The 18,437-nt window shown below is 37.3% G+C and overlaps 1 protein-coding gene across 1 annotated transcript in view; it reads right to left on the reverse strand.

The window, feature by feature from the left end:
- nbeab (neurobeachin b) overlaps positions 1–18,437 on the reverse strand; it is a 188,041-nt gene that overhangs the window by 16,969 nt on the left and 152,635 nt on the right. The window contains 4 exon segments of the mRNA XM_041993838.1: positions 587–739; positions 4,016–4,135; positions 5,167–5,307; positions 16,215–16,327. Of these exon segments, the coding sequence (XP_041849772.1) occupies positions 587–739; positions 4,016–4,135; positions 5,167–5,307; positions 16,215–16,327 (527 nt within the window).

Genomic DNA, 18,437 nt, shown 5'->3' on the forward strand with positions numbered 1-18,437 from the left:
ATATTCCAGTTTTTGTCTGAATAAAGATAGACTGAAGATAAATATATTACTATTCTTGATGTGGAACTGGTTATAGGAAATGAATATTATGAAATGTAATAAACATTAACTGCAGTATTTTTAAAACAGCTTCTTCTGCATCTTTATTTTATTCAGATTTTTTTTATTAACATTTTACATGTTCATGCATTTATATGTTGACCTATATGTGCCTAAGTATGTAATAATATTTTTTGTTTATTGTATTAGATTTTATAAATTTATTGCTTTTGTCATCCCGAAAACCTGAAAAAAAAGCCTAACAAATAAATAGTGTAGAAACATAGCTTCAGTTCTTAGTAAACATTTATGATATTTATAGGTTTAGTTTCTTGTTAGATACTTACTGAGTACCAACATATGCACTGGTAGAAGGTGAAGGAGACAATGATTGCTGGCAGAGGCTTTTGATAACTAATAGTTGAGGAACTTTATTTAAAATATATTTTAGTTTATATAATAAGTGAGTAAAAATCATAAACATGGGACAGTGTTAGATAATAAAATATTCCATAGGATTAAAAACTGCTTTAGGCCTAAAGCTTACCATCCTGTTTATCCTGACAAGATCTTCTGGTTTCTTGGCCCAGGCTGGCATGTCCACATCACAAATCATGGCACCGTCCTCCCTAATTCCCAGATGGTAGCCGTTGCTGTTCACAAACATCTCAGGGAGATAGTAGAACTCTGGAATCATTTCCTGAGAAAGAAAGATGTTCCTGTTTTACAGGTTATTGACAAGGACACATTACATAATACCACAGACGCCGCTGTGTAGTTGTCCAACATTTCAACAAGGCGTAATAAATGACATATGTGAGGACAGAACCATAGAAAACAACCAGAAAAAAGATGTGTGACTTCAGTGGAAAAGGTTGCACAAACAAATTGAACAGGAGGCCATGAAAAGGCATTGAGAGGTGCTAGTCCAGTTATTCCATGCAGAGGTGTTAGATGTGGTAAATGAAACTGAAACCGAGTTGGATTTTTTCCCCCTGGTGTCTAGGTTCCTGTGATGGGGTCAGGACCTTGCACTGGAGGAGAAGTCAAACTGGTATAGGAGCCCCAAATGTAAAGCCTGGTGTGATTCCTTACAAAAAAGAAGGAGGCAAATATTTACTTACACTTTGAAACAGAACGGTTTAAATTATTTTCTCCTGTGCTGTTTTTACTTCTGCCCACTCCTTTTTCAGACCATAATGATTTCAAGGAAATGTCTGGAAATTTTGTTAATGAGTTTGGTTTTGTCTTTGTTTTGTCTTTGTTGTTTTTTGCTGTTTCTTTTTATTTGTTGGGTGTGAAGTTCCATTTCATTTATTGCATTTTTTAAAAACTTTTTTCATTTTCTTTTCTTATATTATGTTTGAAAATGCATTCACCTGCAAAACTAAATGTAAACACAGGAATTTCTTAATTTTTTAACCAAGTATGAATGTGTCATGTATACTTTACATACTGGCTCAAGAATACTTAGATTAATTTTCATGAATTTACATAATTAATTTTCAGGAACTTGCTTGAGGTAATCCACTGCTTAAATTACTTCTGCACAAAACAGCTCTACTGTTACATGAGTTAAAACCATTACAATATTACTTGTTTTTCCAAAAATAAACTTTATTTAGTGCTCTTTTGCAACCAACTCTAAAAATTAAATATATAATTAAAAGCAATTATTGATCCCTTGCAAAATTGGGATTTATTTTACTGACAATGAATCCAAAAATTATAGCATGATATGCATAGTAAATGAGATAAGGCTGATATAGTTTATGTGATCATGTTAATTATTTGTAAGAAAACTGCAGTTATGCAATCTCCACTTCAATCGCTTATCTTCTTGATCATACAGCTAAGAACGGATAAGTGAGTGAAGCCTCAGAGCAATCAGGCATATGCACACGAGGAATTTAAATCCTCCATTCTGTCCTTATTAGAGACACAAACTAGAAAAAGTTAAACATAGTTCTTTCTCTTAGCCTGGGATTATAAAGTTTGATGGAAATCAGAATCCTTTTATCAGCTTTGTTTTATAAATGCAGTGTTTTGCCAGGTTAAGTGGCATTATGAAGTTTTACTTTGCCTATGGGATATATAATGTGCAGGGCTTTTAGGTAGCCATAAATCACTAGGTTCTAAGAAGTGAAATAGCATGACATAGTACAGACCAATAAACACTACTGGTCTGCTGTTGGTCACATTTCACCCTCTGCACACGACAGGAAAGGGAGCAAAAAAAAAACATTCCTCTTTATTTCCCACTGTCTCCCACATACACCCCCCACCCTTATATTTTTGTTGTAAACTTCCTGCCGTAACTCACCACCAAGCCGTTAAAACTGCCAGCTCCGTTTTCAAGCCACCATCCCATGGCAGCCATTAATTCTGCAACAGCATCATAATGGGCTAACAAGTCAATCACACAAGTCTCCATTGCTTTATACTGTGTCACCTTAATGACATGTTCGTCAAACTCTGTCACCAGCAGAGTGCTGCTGGATTCCTGCAGACAAAATAGTGGCAGGTTTGGGGTGTGTGTTTATATGTGTGTGGATGTATGTCTGCTACTACCAAGAAAAGTCTACTTCTCTTTGCCCATGGGCAACTGTGCTAGTATAATGTGACTGTATGTGCACCCTGAATAAATGAGAAATATGGAAACAGATTAACATTAATGATGAGGTGGTCAAGGAGGTGAGGTTCTTTCTTGGTAGACACAGAGTTGTTTCCATTTGACTTGCTCTTTTAGGAGGCCAATCCCCAGCAGGGGTTCAGGCTCCCTTGGACTTGTTGTCATAACTGCAGAGGCTGGGGTTAATGAAAGGGAGACTCGGGAAAAAACAAGCTACCTTTACCTTTACATCAGAGACTTAGTGGGCTGCTTGGTGGTCAGAGCTAAAACTAACCTTAACCCTGAACTCCAATATGTTGTACCCAATGTGGTATTTGCATCTTTTTACATGTATGGCTGCCTTTCTGTTGACATCCTTTAAAACCTATTCTTTTATCATTTGAATAAATTAATATAATATAAAATAAGCTTAAATTTATACATATAAAAATATTTTCCAAATCTGGCTGACAGATCTGAGATTACAGTGGATTATTTACATTGCCTCATTGCTGCACCATGACAAACCCAAACAAGCTCTTGAGCAATATTATTCCTTTTTCTTATGCATTATGAAATACTGTTACCAATCCTGCACTGTCCTGCACAGTACAATGCTACTCCTAATAGATCAACAGCCATCTTATGTGTGTAAAAACGAATGCATGCAGACATACAAGTAGTCAAAAGTAGACTGTATTTGTTAACAGGGTGGTATTTGACTATTCAGTTGTTCAGTGTCTTGCAGCATTCTACCTCTGCCTCACATAGATTGTTGGCTGCTCTCCCCCAGATTCTGGCAAGTAAAAGCCCTGTCTGTACATAAAAGACTAGATTTTAAATAGCTTTTGTCATTAATGCTTTATTAATTGCCTGGAGCAACACTACCCGATGCAGGGTGTGCTAGAAATATATGACACTTTGAGGTCACTGCGTATTCCTGCTGCGTGCAGTGCAGTGGGCAAAATGGAGGAAAATCAGCAGGGTTCAGCGTTTTTGATGACTGCACTTTGGATCTGTTGGGAGAGGGCTTTGTTTTTCTCTCAGATGCAGGCTTTGTTCAAGATCATTCCACCTCTAAAATAGTTTACTTTTTGCATGTGAAAATCAAATGTGCATAGTGAGTGTGGTACCATTTATTTTTGCATGTTTAACAAGGTTAGATTGTAAATTCTCCCTACATTTTCTATAACTGGTATATTATATATTGGAATCTATTATAATTTGCAGGATTACTTTGTAATATGGCCAAGTCCATTGTAACTGCTTGATGAATAAAACTAAATAAAAATATGATGGTTCTACTTATGTCTCGGTATAATAAAGAACATGCATTGAACTGTTTACTTTTGTTATGATTCTGACCTTTACATCAGAGGTGTCCCTCTGACAGTTCCTCCAGGAGCGGGCAATGGCAGAAAATGTGTGATCAGGGTGATCAAATTTGTTATTATTGGTACTGAGGAAGAATGTGGTGAAGGGCTCCTACAAAGAAAGAAAGAAAACAAAGTCAAAGATCCCTGTTCAAATTTACATTTACAATTTTTTTCCACTTTCTTCACATTCGAGTACTATCATCATTAAATAAAAAGGAAAATCGATGTGTTACTTTTTCTAAAAAAATCTTATGCACAAATTCACTATTCTTCTATGCAGCACACTAAGGGGTTTCTGTAGAGTTCAGTCATTCATTGTTTCCAAGCCTGAGGGAGAATCAATTAGTGGTCTTCCTAAGTACAGTAAGCCATACTGATAATTGGCTAAAATTTGGTTTCCTAAGACTGTGATAGCAACCAATGCTGGCAGGAGCAGGTGGATCACTCACCAGAAGAAGTAAGGGATTCTGGGAACAAACACAGTGAAACCAATTTAACTGTTGTCAAGGGAGCTCCCTCAATTCATCAGCTTCTTTTTTTTTCTTTTTTTTTACTAATGTGAGGGGGGAGAAATATTGTGCAAATTTTCCAGTTTTTTTTTTTTTTTTTTTTTTTTTTTACTTTCTTCAAGCTCACATGTATAACAACTCACAAAATAAATCTGCTGAATATAAGGCCCTGTTTATAGGGAACAGACTGGAGGTACATGTGCCTCCTTCTTCTCTTCCACAGTAAATGAGGACAGTGCTCAGTAACCTTGATGGACATGTCTCCAGCGCTCACTGGGTAGCCTGAAACACATAAACCTGTCACAGCAGCCCCTGTAAATCATTACCCAGCCACTCTTTATTTAGTTCACATATGCTGGTTTACTGGCCTGTGAAATGTGTTTTCTGAGCGCCATTGGTCTAACCCAGCCCCAATCAAATTGAAATGTCGAGCTGCTTCCTGTGCAGAAGCCGACAGACCTCAAAGTAACAGCATCATCAAGTCTGACAAGTGACAATCAACCAATGCAGACAAAAAATGAAAAGCTATCTGTAGTCTTGGTTTGACTTCATTCCTCTTCACATACTTGATTAATTCACGGATTCTGAACAAAATAGCAGTCACTATTGTTAAAAGAGTGATTTTACTCACTATTCTGACAAGCCAGTGCAGGGTGTTGGCAGCAGTGGAGTAGTGGGAGTTATAATGACAAGGTGGCGTCTGGTCATCCTCCCATGTGTCATAGCGATCTGCGTAAAACGCTGCACGCTTTGGATTCAGTGCGCCAACAGGCTGAAAAGAAAAGAAATGGGAAATAAAAGGTATAGTTCAGGCTACAAAGTCATTCGTTCCTTATTTTTTGTGTTAGTTCAATCAAAGTTTCCCCCTCATAGCACTGTATCTGCTCAGTGGATGTAAACAATCTTGACTTAGTGTTGTGACTTTTTGATTAAATTTAACATTGATTAATTACATTGTAAATTCAATATACTCATATATACTACTGAAAGATCTGGATGCTAGGATGCAATGGAATACAATGTGTTTATTATACACTCCAACAACATTTATTCAAAAACAAATCCTTTTTTTTTTCTCCTGTTACTTGCTAGATCAGCAAAAAAACAAACAAACAACAAAACCAGTTTTGTTGAAAGTTCACAGCAGACATGGAGGTTTACTCTGTCAAACCCCATTTTTCTCTTAAACCTGATCCTGTTGCACTGTATTCTGTCTTAAATCTAAAGGGGTTTAAAGGCACAGGTGACTAGGATGGTGCATTGAGGATGGGAGGAAAAATATATGTGCCTGCAAAATGTTGGTAATCCATGTGGATTAACCCTGGGTGACCTGATTTACACCCAAGCCAAACACTTAACCCAGAACTGCTACTTCTTTCTCCATTAGAGCCCTTCTGTGCTACTGAGCAGTGGAAACTGCCAGGACTTCAATATATATACACCCAGGTGGAGTATACAGAACTAAATAACACCCTTCAAAACATTTTGGAAATAACTAGTAGTGATTGCAAAGAATGAGCACATTTACATGCACACACACACACACAAATGTATGTGTGTATATATATATATATATATATATATATATACACATATATATATATATATAAAATACCAGAGCCTGAAATTTTCAAGTGTCCAGACTAAAAATGTGAAGAGGAAAAGGATAGACAAAGAAAAAAAACTACATTATTGCTAAATTTATTTTCCATCCTACCAATATTTTCATTGTTAGGTGGAACCTTGGATAGCATGGTTCATAATTTAACCACAGCCTCAGTAATAACTTCAGTATTGTACTGACACCATCACTGGATTTTTGCCCTTTGGCAGCAGTTTCATTTTCATATGTTCTCAAGGCAACAAAATGACTCCCATTAAACATACATTTAGTGGTGAATAAATTGCTTTCTTCGCATTTTCAATCACACCATTCAATATATGAGCCTCAAAGGCCTATTGGCAGTCAATATTAATATACTCTGTACCACAGAATCAGTAACACAAGGGGAAGGGGAGACTGGTAATGTAATCAATAGCAGCTTTTCTACCTAAAAATGGAGTGCAGGAGTCAAAAGAACTAGAGTAAAAGCCATCAATTCTGAATGGTCTGAGACTGATGCCTAATAGGCATATTTTCTAATTGGATCATTAAAACAACACCATAACTCCTGGGCACATTCACCTTGTCTAAAACATAATAGACTAACTGATGCTCTTCTTCATTGTGATGATTACAATCATATTTGTGTGACACAAAGTACATTCCTGAAACACTTAGTCAACTAAGTTAAAACTAAATGGAGACTTTATTCCCTCCTTCTTCCTTAAACTTTAATGGCGGTTCACATCAGTGTTAGCACAATTGAATAGACCAGAAGAGAAGTCTATTGAGATCTACATAGATTTATGGGGTGATAATAGCCTTGCATGTGACGTTGTGGCCCAGCTGGATTGGGGTGCAAGCCACAAGACGTCTCACACTCAGTAAAACCGCTGCTAGTGTGACTAATACAGTTTAGAGCTGTACAAAAAATACTAGTTCTTTATGTGACAGAGAGAGAAGAGTGAAAGAAAAGACAATTCCAGGTAACACTTGAGAGTGCAACGAAGCAATAAGGCACAGTTCACACAATAGTCATAAGTAAAAAGTTTGCAAAATGCCTGATTTTGCAATATTTTGATTTATGTGATTGAATGTTTTTTCTTGCAAACAATATTCTAGGACAAAAGACAAAGCTTTTAAAGTAAAATTAGCTCAAATATTTCATTACAGATAAGAAAATGCGATACAAAGATCATTGTGACCGGAAGGATTTTATAGGGTTATATACATTTCCACATTCTGGCCATGCAAAAAAAGGAAATTTGTACTTATTCCCCTGCTATCAAAACTTTTCCTGACTATGCTAACCACATCTTGAAGTTCCACGTTACACGGAAGGAATACAAAAACATGTTACTTGACAAGGTATTTCCTATGAATTCTTCCATTAGGCTCTACATGAATGAAGTTAAATTGGTCTCACAGTGTTCCCAAGTTGTTCAGCTATGTAAGCTTGCATTGTAGCGCTAATAATGTTTGTTCCCAGCAAACTTGTGTGGTTGGTGAGCAGAGATAATTGTATGACTGAATTACAAAAAACCCACATCACTGAAGAAGTTATTCTTCACATTTAACTGTCATGTCATGGAGAACTGACTGCTTAAAACTGTTCAAAATGTAGCTGCTATAAGTTATTATAGAGATTATATAAAGTGCATACCTGCATTTAATGACTTTCTGAACCTCAACCATGTAGATTGTAATTCCTAACCTCAAATTATTACATTACAGCCTTTACCCAGTAGTCTGCAGTGTATAGAAAGCAATGGAACGGCAAATGAATCTTAAAATTACATTTGGAGAAGTGAGGTTACCTTTAACAAGACTTGTTAGAAGAGGAGACTGATTTTACTGTTTAACTTCATGATCATTTCTGCAGCTTCATCTGCAAATCACCTCTTAAAAGTGACACAACCCTCATTTCATGGGTATTTGACAAGCTGTGGTATCCCTGTGCTGCTTTATTGAGTTTTTCCATGTACAGCATAGAGAAAAAAAACAAAAACAGGGTGGTTGTGGACACAAATCAGTAGAGGAATTTTTTGTCCTTATGTCTGTTTTGCTGTGATTCTGTGTTGCTGGTATGATTCAGGAAATTAAAAATGTGTCATTGATAAATTACATTGTGAAAAATTCATATAGACATAAAAAAGGGGTGAATTTACATAGAAAGGTGATAAATTTATGTAAACATTAAAGCGATGGAAGCAATAAAAGCTACAACTGTTCTGAAAGCTTAAAAGAGTTTGATTAACAAGTTTTCTTTGGTTCTCCATAAATAAACAGTGTAGAACAAACTTCACTTCTCCATCTTGGAAAATCTTATTCTATGTATGAAAAAGTGCTCTATGAATAAAATTTGATTGATTGATCCCCATGCAACAGATTGACTCCTTCACATGCTATGCCTGTTCTTTTTCAATGTCTTGTTTCACCTGTACCTGGACAATGTTTGTGACTGCACCTGTAGTCACTGCTAATATTTTGATATTTCTGGAACTATCAATAATTTTCTATAATAATTCAAAAAAATGTCCTCAACATTGGTTGTAAAACATGGGTAAAATATCTCAAAGTGGTGACTGTGAAGTAAAGCACATACAAAAGCAATGATGTGAATTTAAAGTGTTGCATTGCGAGAGACACTTCTTCCACAGTATGCATGCCAAGAAAATACACCATGTTGCAGGAACATGGAGGCTTTGCATAATGAAGCTCCTGCACTGTTGTTCCTGGGAGAGTTCAAGCATAAAATAGAAGACTCTTTCCAAGTTAGTACAAATATTGTACATCTCCACACAGCCTGAATGTGTTGCCTTGGCCTCATGGGCAAAATCCACTATGTATAATATGGAAATGTCACATTTTATTTTCTGCTCAAGTAACTCCCACCAAATATTGTATATATATATATATATATATGTACAGAGAGAGAGAATTAGAGTTTGTTTTAACTAAACTAAAGTAGGCTAAAGTAGGAAAAGAATGCATGATTGATTAAACATTTAATTTTAAATATATAAAAAAAAACATTTAAGATGAGATAACATGAGCACTTCTGTGGACTTTAAGAGCTTTTAGTCCTGTCATGCACACCATCTTTTGATAAACTCCAATCCAGCTTTGATTACCATTGTGCAACAAAGAAAAACAACTCTTCTTTGCTCTGTATATCACATTGATCACAGGTAAAGGGAAATGAAAAAACTGCATCAGACAGTTCCACAGTTTCTCCAGTCAGAGATCATTTATTTTGTAACACCTGACCTACTAAAATACATCATCACAACTAAGCAAAGGATGATCAAACTGAGATTGGCTTCAGATTCAATCTGGATCATGCTGGTGTTAAACTCCAAAGATGCAGGAAATGAGCATGGCTATTGGTGGGTGAGTATACAGACAGTATCTCCCTTTGTTTGGTTATATTTTAGTTTCCTCTCAAAGAGGCATATTGCATTTTATATTTCAAAAGAAATTGCATTACAGTATGTTGCTATGGTGCTCTGTCAAAAGAAGTCATAGTCCGTTTTGCTTCCCTTGTCAGAAGCAGGGTGGCACGAAGCTCTAGTCTAATGAAATCAAGTTGCTCCAACTCAAGATAAAGCAGATGTGCTTCAAAACAGGCTGTCTGGAGTGGAACTGAGGATAAGTAATGCTCCATTATGGATGGGAAAGTTAGGGGGGGAGTTGCTCTGCAAGTATTGTTGAAACTTTGTGTTCAGTTTAGGGTGCAGATGCAAAAACAAGAAAACAAACAGAAATAGGTTTTTCTGTATCTATCACATGTTTAACGAGGAAAATATAGAATATAGAGGAAATATAGAGGAAATATAGAGAAAATATAGAATATTAGCATACAGTTTAAATATATCAGATTCAATTATAGTTGTTAAAAAGTGCCTACTCAAAATTACAATTTAAATTAAATACATGTCATTAGTTGTAGTCAGTGTATAAAGAAGCAGTCTTAACCCACATCTGCTCCTTTCACTTTCTTTTGCAATTAAATTGATTTCCATCACATCATTTAACAGCTATGAGGAAGATTAGCTTCCCTCCATCTATCATCCACTTGTCACTTCATCAAGAAATAATCATTAGAATCTAACAAAACACTTCACTGCATGAATGAACCTGACATACAAATATGCAGAAGTTTAGCCTCAAGGAAAAGCAATACAGCATCCAATAGCACAGTTTACAGCCAAATGACTGCTCAACCAGCAGGTAACTGTAGGTGTGTACAAGTTTGGGAAGATATTGAGCAGATCAGACCTCAAGCAGTTTAAACAATGCTGTCCAGGTGACAGTGAGTCATGAATGCATGAGAAGCTATAGTCTCAGGTATGATCTGTGGGAAAGAAAGATATAGTATGGGATCATGTGAGACTAACTCACAAGTTGTGATGATTTTCTGTCTAAGAATTAAAAAAGACAGTGTGTCTTTATGATTCTGCAACTCAGCGACATTAACTTTGATGATTAGATATTATTTAACCATATTATAAATGAATAAGAAAATAAACAGGCCTTTAAATAAAGCATTAATTAGTAATAACGTTCTAAGTATAAATATAGAATAAGCTACAGTCTTTTTTAATTTGTTAAAGGGGGTTGTGGAGTCACTGTTACCAGTTTTTAGATCCCACTGTGCTAAAAATGGCAGCTTCTTAAATTACCACTGGAGCTTAACTTCAGTTGTGAGTTAACAAAACATGCTCAAAGCAGGGAAAAATGTCTATAAATGAATAATTTGTCCCTTTATTAAAACTGTACATGGATGATTATTTATTTATTTATTGTGTATCACTGACAGGTGCTTTCAGTGACAATTTACCCAGTGGAAGTGGAAAGTATCCTCTCCCTCAGATGCCCTCTTTATAATTCCCCTCTGGCTCCAAAAGCCTAAGTGAAAGAATGACACCTAAATGTTAATGTTAAAACTTAAAAGTTGTAATTTACAAAACAGCGGATGATGTCATGTTGCCAACATTCATTTTAATTCTTATACATACCGTCTGTTGACCAGAGCCATTGAATTTTATTAGAAACAGACAGAAATGTGGTTGTAGCCCAGTATCTAAAAAACTTGCTTTTGCTTGAGCTTTAACAACTGTTGTTGAAAATCATGTCAAAGTTGTTGTGAAGCTGTGTTACACATTTTTGCTCCTTAAAATGATTGAATTGTTGGTATTTATTGGAAAAATAAATAGAAATTAATAAAAAAAAAGAAATGGCCAACTATTTCAAATCTGACATGATGCCCTTCCTTAGTTAATACACATATCACATTTTTAAAATACAACCACATACACTGGACAATCTCCTTAAAATGACACTTAACCTTCCTTTACAATGAACAAGTCTCCAGAGACTTTTCTTCAGCCACTAATCCATAATTGAACAAAAGAGCAGACCAAGCAGAGAAGAGGCCTCTGTCCCTCTCTGCTATACTGGCAGTGAACTTTTGGAGGAAAGAGCCCCGGGGTTCCAAGGACAACTGTCAGGAGACACGAGCTGTGAACTCATGCTAATGAAGGCAGTTCAGGCCTGTAAACAGCATGGAAGGATGTCACTGGAATACATTACAATACATAACTGTCTCCCCAGGGCAGTAGGGTTGCATGTGGCTCAGCCTTGATCAACCACCCTCAACACATACAGTATCCACACCAATCTATGGCTTTCTCAGCCCACCTGGTTACCCTTTAGGTAAAGCCAATAAATGCTGAAATGAGAGTGGTAAGACATAGCTAAGATGTTTGTCCAATGTGCTCTGGGTGCACTGAAATGAAAGATACTCAAAATCAGTTTTAAAAATTCCAGTCAGTCTGTGACTGTTTTTAAATGACTTTCTTTTAGAATTTCAAAGTTCACCTTCTTCCCAGTACAGAACAGATGACATGTCTTAAAAACATGCTTTGAAAACCTGAAAATTGATACAAACTGTTGGGAAGTGAGATGGCAAGATGGGGCTCTTGGTCAGAATTTTGGTGCTTAGAGGGAAACCAGAGGGAATGAGGCAGCAATAAAATGAAAGAGAGAGCTCAGACAGGAATGCGACTGTATTCAGGTCAGTGAACAGCAGTGTGCAGGAGCGAGAGATGAGGAGGGAGGTGGGGTGGGGGGTAGACCAGTAAACCAGGCCACAGTCTGGGGCAGAGTTTTTCCCTTCTCCCTTGCAATCAAAGATAAAATGGCAGACTATCAGGGCTACAGATCGTTGAACAGCTTGACATGTTTCTGTATTGCTACATTTAGAACATTTTTCACTGAAACTGTGTGTGACTTGCTTTTATCATCACATCAAACCTGAAAAAGTGTTTCCAAGCAGTTGTGTGATAGTATTTAATAAATAAGAAAATAAAAACAATCAAAAACATGTCTTAGTTGTGCTTTATCCTGAGATTAAATGTTTATATTTAGTAATTTAGCAGAAGGTTTTATCAGAAGTAAGTTAACAATTTATGATTTGGGTTTGTCTGTTTATAGGGTGAGTCTGTGAGATATTCTCATTATTACTTATTGTGTTTGAGCTGATCATGATGTGATCATATGTTTTATCTTATGACAGCTATTAAAACATTTGTTGTCTAAACTATAATGAAGTATGTTCAAGTATTAAATTTGGTTTCAAACATGTCATTATCTTGAGTATCAGAAGGATTGTTTTACATTATACAATAATTTTGTACACATTTGCCATATTATATTTCAAATAATTAGTTTACTTGAATGCATAGCTTAGCTTTTCTTAAGGTCACTGGAGAAATTGTTGGCTTGCACAGTTACCAAAGCAAAATGCAAGCAATGCATTTGTTGGTTCATTTATGATTCATTTCTGTCTCTGAACCATTTTCAAATCAAAAAGGTACATTTGCACTACCATTCTGTCACATACTGAGGCTTTGTCAGGCACATACAGGATAGTCAAGGCTATATATGAAAAAATAATGTTTTCCATACTCTAGCCTGCATTTTAGTATCAAAGCCCAACAAGTTTGCACATCTAAAATAAAACCAAAGATAAGTTACAGCTGAAAGAATTTCTCAAATAGGAATCTGAATCCACATCCTTTCACTTATTTCAGCAACATATTTTTGGCTTGTAAATTCAGATTATGAAGGCTAATAAAACATTTAAAAAAAAAGAAAGAAGAAAAAACCTACATAAAAACATTAAAGTTTCAGACTATACACTTGGTGCTTCTCAAAGTTAAGGAAGGATCTCTAATAGCTATTTTACTTTATTTGTATGTAACGTCATCAAATCTCAACAAAGGGCTGTTCTGATGTCAAGGAATCTTTTAAGGACTTAGTCCTTACTTCAGTGACATTTTAAAGAGGCTTCTGTGTAACCTTGCTGTCGTCAAAGCTCCTATAATCCATTGCGTATGCCAAAGAAAGTGCAGATGGAATAGAAACTGAGGTTACTCTAATATACATTCAAATTTTCTATTTCACTTTTAACATTTACCATTGTTATTGTTATCATCATCATCACATTGTTAGCATTGCAATGTGTTCCATCTAGTTAAGATAGCGTGGCCTTCCGGACTGCTTTACTTAGACTGTGTGTTTTATTTCTTTTTTATTTAGTTTTCCTGACTTTTGCTATCCCAGTTATCTCAGGCAGGATAAATTATGACTGCAGCACACTTTTGGACACTGGAAATCCTGTTTCAAACAAGTTTTCCAATGCAACATTTGGCAACTGCAACACTGCAACTGCAACATTTTCTGCCTGATGGAAACATGGCTCATTCCTTTGGTGCTAGACCGGGCCATATCACCGTCAGAATCCTTCTCTGCTTTCCACAAGGACAAAATGGAGAAATCAGGCAAGTCTAAAGGTGGAGTTTGGTTTATAGTGAACAACAACTGGTGCAACCTCCAAAACACCAAAACTCTCTCCACCACGTGCTCGCCAGATTTGGAACATCTCTTCATCATGTGCCAGCCATTCTATCTCCCCTGGGAATTGACAACCACCATCGTGACTGCCATATGCATTTCACCACACGCTGACGCCAACACCCCGCTATTGGACCTACACGATATGCTGTGTCCCAAACACAAGACCAAACACCTGGATGCTGCTTTTATCATGGCAGGGGATTTTAACAAGACTAACCTAAAAAAGTTATGCCGACCTTTTATCAACATGTAACATGTGCCACCAGAGGGAATAACATCTTGGACCACTGTTACACACCACTCAAAGAGGGCTACAAAGCGGTGTCTGTGCATCTTCTTGGCAAATCGGATTCCGCTGCCATTTTCCTTGTGCGAAAGAACAAACAAAGGACAGCATAGGAGGGGGTCTCCACGAGGCAGATGAGGTGCTGGAACGACCAGGTGGAGGCCATGTATGTCGACTGGGCCATGGCTCCAGTCCAGTTCATGGGATGTCAGCAACTTTAGGTGATGACAGACTTCATTGCTAAGCTGATAGATAATGTCGTTCCCATGGCGACAGTCTGGGTTTTCCCGAACCAGAAACTATAGGTGAACAAGTATATCCCCAAACCACTGAGGGAGCGCACTACCGCCTACAACTCGGGACTTCTCACCGGCAGGATGGACGACTACAAAGTGATGTCATACAGACTGCGATGCGCGGTAAAGTATGCTAAGCAGAGGTACAGAGATGGAGTGGAGTCCATGGTTGGTTGCAACAATGATGATGATGATAAGCGGGTGTATACAGGGGAGGTGTAGAAACTGGCAGAGTGGTGCCATGCTAACAACCTCCTGCTAAATGTAGACCAAACTAAGGAGATGATTTTTGACTATGGTAAGAGACAGCAGAGGAACCACACCCCACTAAGGGTTAAAAGGACTCTGGTGAAGAGCGTGTGCAGTTTCAAGTACCTAGGTGTGCACATCACAGAGGATATATCCTGGACTCTGCACATAGACAGATAAAGAAAGCAAAGCAGTACCCTTTTCACCTCAGACAACTGAGAAAATTCAGAGTTTCTCTGAAAACCATGAGGATGTTCCATACAGGAGTGGTGGAGATTTTTCTGACTGGTATCATCACTCAGTGGTACAGGAACAGTAGGCTACTGGTTGTGACCAGAGGGCCCTGCAGAGGGTGCTGAGGACAGCAGAGCGTACCATGGGTACAAAACACCCCACCCTCCAGGACATCTTCATGAGGCGAACAACAGCCAGAGCGAACATGGTCATGAGCTCTGTGCTCTGGCCAGTGCCTAAGGCTCATTAAGGCAAACACAGAAAGAATCAGGAGGCGCTTCTTCCCTCGGGCCATCAGAACTGTGAACTCTGCCCTGTAGTGACACTGGCACAGTGTCCTACTTTCTGCTGAAAAGCACTGTCATTTAATCATGTCACTATTCTAAGGTTTATATATTGTACACCATGTACATTATATATATATATGTATATATATATATATATATATATAGTCAGTCTGTGTATACCATGCACAATTATTTTATTTATATTTATGTCTTTTTAGTTGATTACTGTGTTGTTGTAATTTTACTGGTGGTAAATAGGTGTGCACAGCCTTGGATGCATGTACAACTACATTTCACTGCCATCTTGTATGTGCATTTGACAAATAAACAACTTGAAACTTGAAGAACAGCAAACTACAAATTTCTTGTTTAAATGGCTTATGGGTATGCTTTATTTAACAACTATGCATTTCAGCAATTGTGAATACCACTTGATGGTGAAACCAATGCATAGGACTGTTTCATCATGTGTTTTCCAAATGTAAGGAAGTATTTTTTTCCAATCTAGTAAGGATGGGACTTGGTGGCCTCCTATCAAGACAGCATCATTGACTTTGTGAAGAATTGTCTATGCTGAGATAAGGCAGCACCTTAACCAAATGGGGAGTAAACTTATATAAAGTATAAAAGTGCATTTCAGGATGTTACAATTGACAATTTCCACTTTCCCAAGTTTACCTCTTGAGTTCAGTGTGCATTCTTTCGACACTAAACACCACATTGTATGAAAATCCCCAGCTATCAAGTCCTGCTGCCTTTTAATTGGCACTCTTCATTATGTTCAGGTGCTTGGCCCTTTACCTTTGAGAGATCTCTGAAGTTCCCTGGCAAGGTCAAGTCGAGCTCCTCAGAGTCATAGTTGGTGAGGACCCAGGGAAAGACTGGGTATTGGTTTAGGTCATTGTATGTCCTCCCTAGACACAGAGCAGACAGAAATCTGTGAGTGATGAAGTTTTGGAGAGGAACAGAAGGGTTGACAGCAGGGCAGGGTACACTTGAGGCTGTAGTTACTTTTGGAGATCAGTATGCAACATTCCAAGAAGCCTTGATCTCAGAACCCCCACCGGACAGAGTTCCTTCAACACTTTCATAAAGAATCTGCCCAGGAAATACAAATACATACACTAATAGCAGTAAATGTGAGAATGTTTTCTGCATACAGGCCTTGACATAGCCTTCTGGGATCGCTTTGTAAGTAGATGTGGGAGTCATGACTGGCCTGTCTCCAAGTTTACAAAGAACATTTAAAACTCTCTGTTGTATGGAATGGATGTAATTATAGAGATATAGATTCACTACACTAAAAGCCTGGGAACATCACTGCAAGTCTGAATCACTGATTTACTGGATGTGGACTTTCTCTAAATTCTGGGGGTGGAAACATGATTTTCAGATGGATATTTTTTTTTTAAAAAAGCACCATAGGCTCCATGGGAAAATCTAACAGCATGCCCTGGGTTGTCAGGAATATTTGGTTTTTTCTTTGAGATCAGAGGGGAGGAATTTTTGTAATCCGGTGTTGGGATAGAGCTGCTATAGATAATTTTGTTTTAATTTCTAATGCTAATAGGTAATAGATAATAAATTTAGCAAAATACATTGGTTCAAAAGCAAAATGACACTTAAAAAAGTAAATACATTAATTTACAATCAAAAATGAACCATATTCCTAAAGGCCCATTTATGCTCCCTTAAGTATGTAAATAGGGACGTCTATTTGAAACATTGTCATATGTTGCCGTCCTCATACCTTCAGGCATCTTATGTGTTGTCATGGTTGTTAAGTCAATTCCTCCACTATTGGGCAGTGTTAAGTTCAGGGTTTACTCCTGCGAGCCAAAATCAGATTCAGACACCGTTTGGCAGCAGTAATGCATCGCTTTGATGTAAGCTGTGTCCCAATTCAGGGTCTACACACTTCAAAGTGTGCAGACTATGTAGGCTAAGGAGTGTCATACATAGTCTGCACACTTCAAAGTCTGCTAACCTTTTGTGCAATGGGACAGCCTACCTAGCTAACAAATATTTCCCAAAGCAGCAATGTGGGACATTAAATCATTTAATCCTCTGAAATTACTGTTTACATATCATAGGACACTTTAGTGAATGGTAACACTGACCGAGTAATAATGTAAAAAAAAAAAAAAAAAAAAAAAAAAATCTATCTGAGGCTCTGTTGTTTTCTTGCTGGTAGACACTTCATTTACCCCTTAAAAATCCATGAATATCAAATATTACAGAATTTTAATGCCACCATTTAACAAACATGTTTTTAATGTACTTGGTTTTGTCACCTTTCTACTAAAGTGTGGTTTAAAAAAAAAAAAGACAAAACGTATTCTTTGGCTCTTAGTTGCTCATTTGCAGCCGTCATGTGCACAATGAATTCCAGGAGAAGTGAGGCTGCGAAGGATGCATCACCAGCAGCCTTCATTACAGGCCAAATGGAGTGTGGGTTAGTAGGATGGATTCGGAGGCTGTTCTCTTCCTGACCCTTCTTCTCTGGTTTGTTTCAGCTATTCTGCTCAGCACTGCCCCCGCGATTTCAGGTGGTATTGCTCTATCTTCTGCGTCAAGCGAGGGATAGCTAAGCTCCCTGAAAACAGACCAAATTACATGCGTAATCAATGCAGAACACGGATGAATCTGTCTGTCCGTCTGCGTATGCATCTTCTGTGTCAAGCATAAATGGGTTTTTAGGCATCAGTTCATCTAGCTATTAATACAGAAAAATGCATATATACTGTATAACGTACCCTATTTTCCAGAACGCATTCACACCCATCACTGAGACATGCTGAAAGGATGAATCTTTAGGCCTAGGACTACATCAGAGCCACACATTACAACGGCTTCATTACACAGGAAATAGTAAAGAAATTGACGCAAAAATATGGACAATTTCATATTAATAAGTTAACATTTTACGGTTGAAATTTACAAAGGCAGATAAATGCTGAATATTTTTGCTCTTTCATGAGATGGCCAATGTCTTCCAAAGTTTCTGAAAATTTCCAACAAAAT

The sequence above is a fragment of the Melanotaenia boesemani genome, chromosome 9 (assembly GCF_017639745.1).
Source record: "Melanotaenia boesemani isolate fMelBoe1 chromosome 9, fMelBoe1.pri, whole genome shotgun sequence".
NCBI lineage: Eukaryota > Metazoa > Chordata > Actinopteri > Atheriniformes > Melanotaeniidae > Melanotaenia > Melanotaenia boesemani.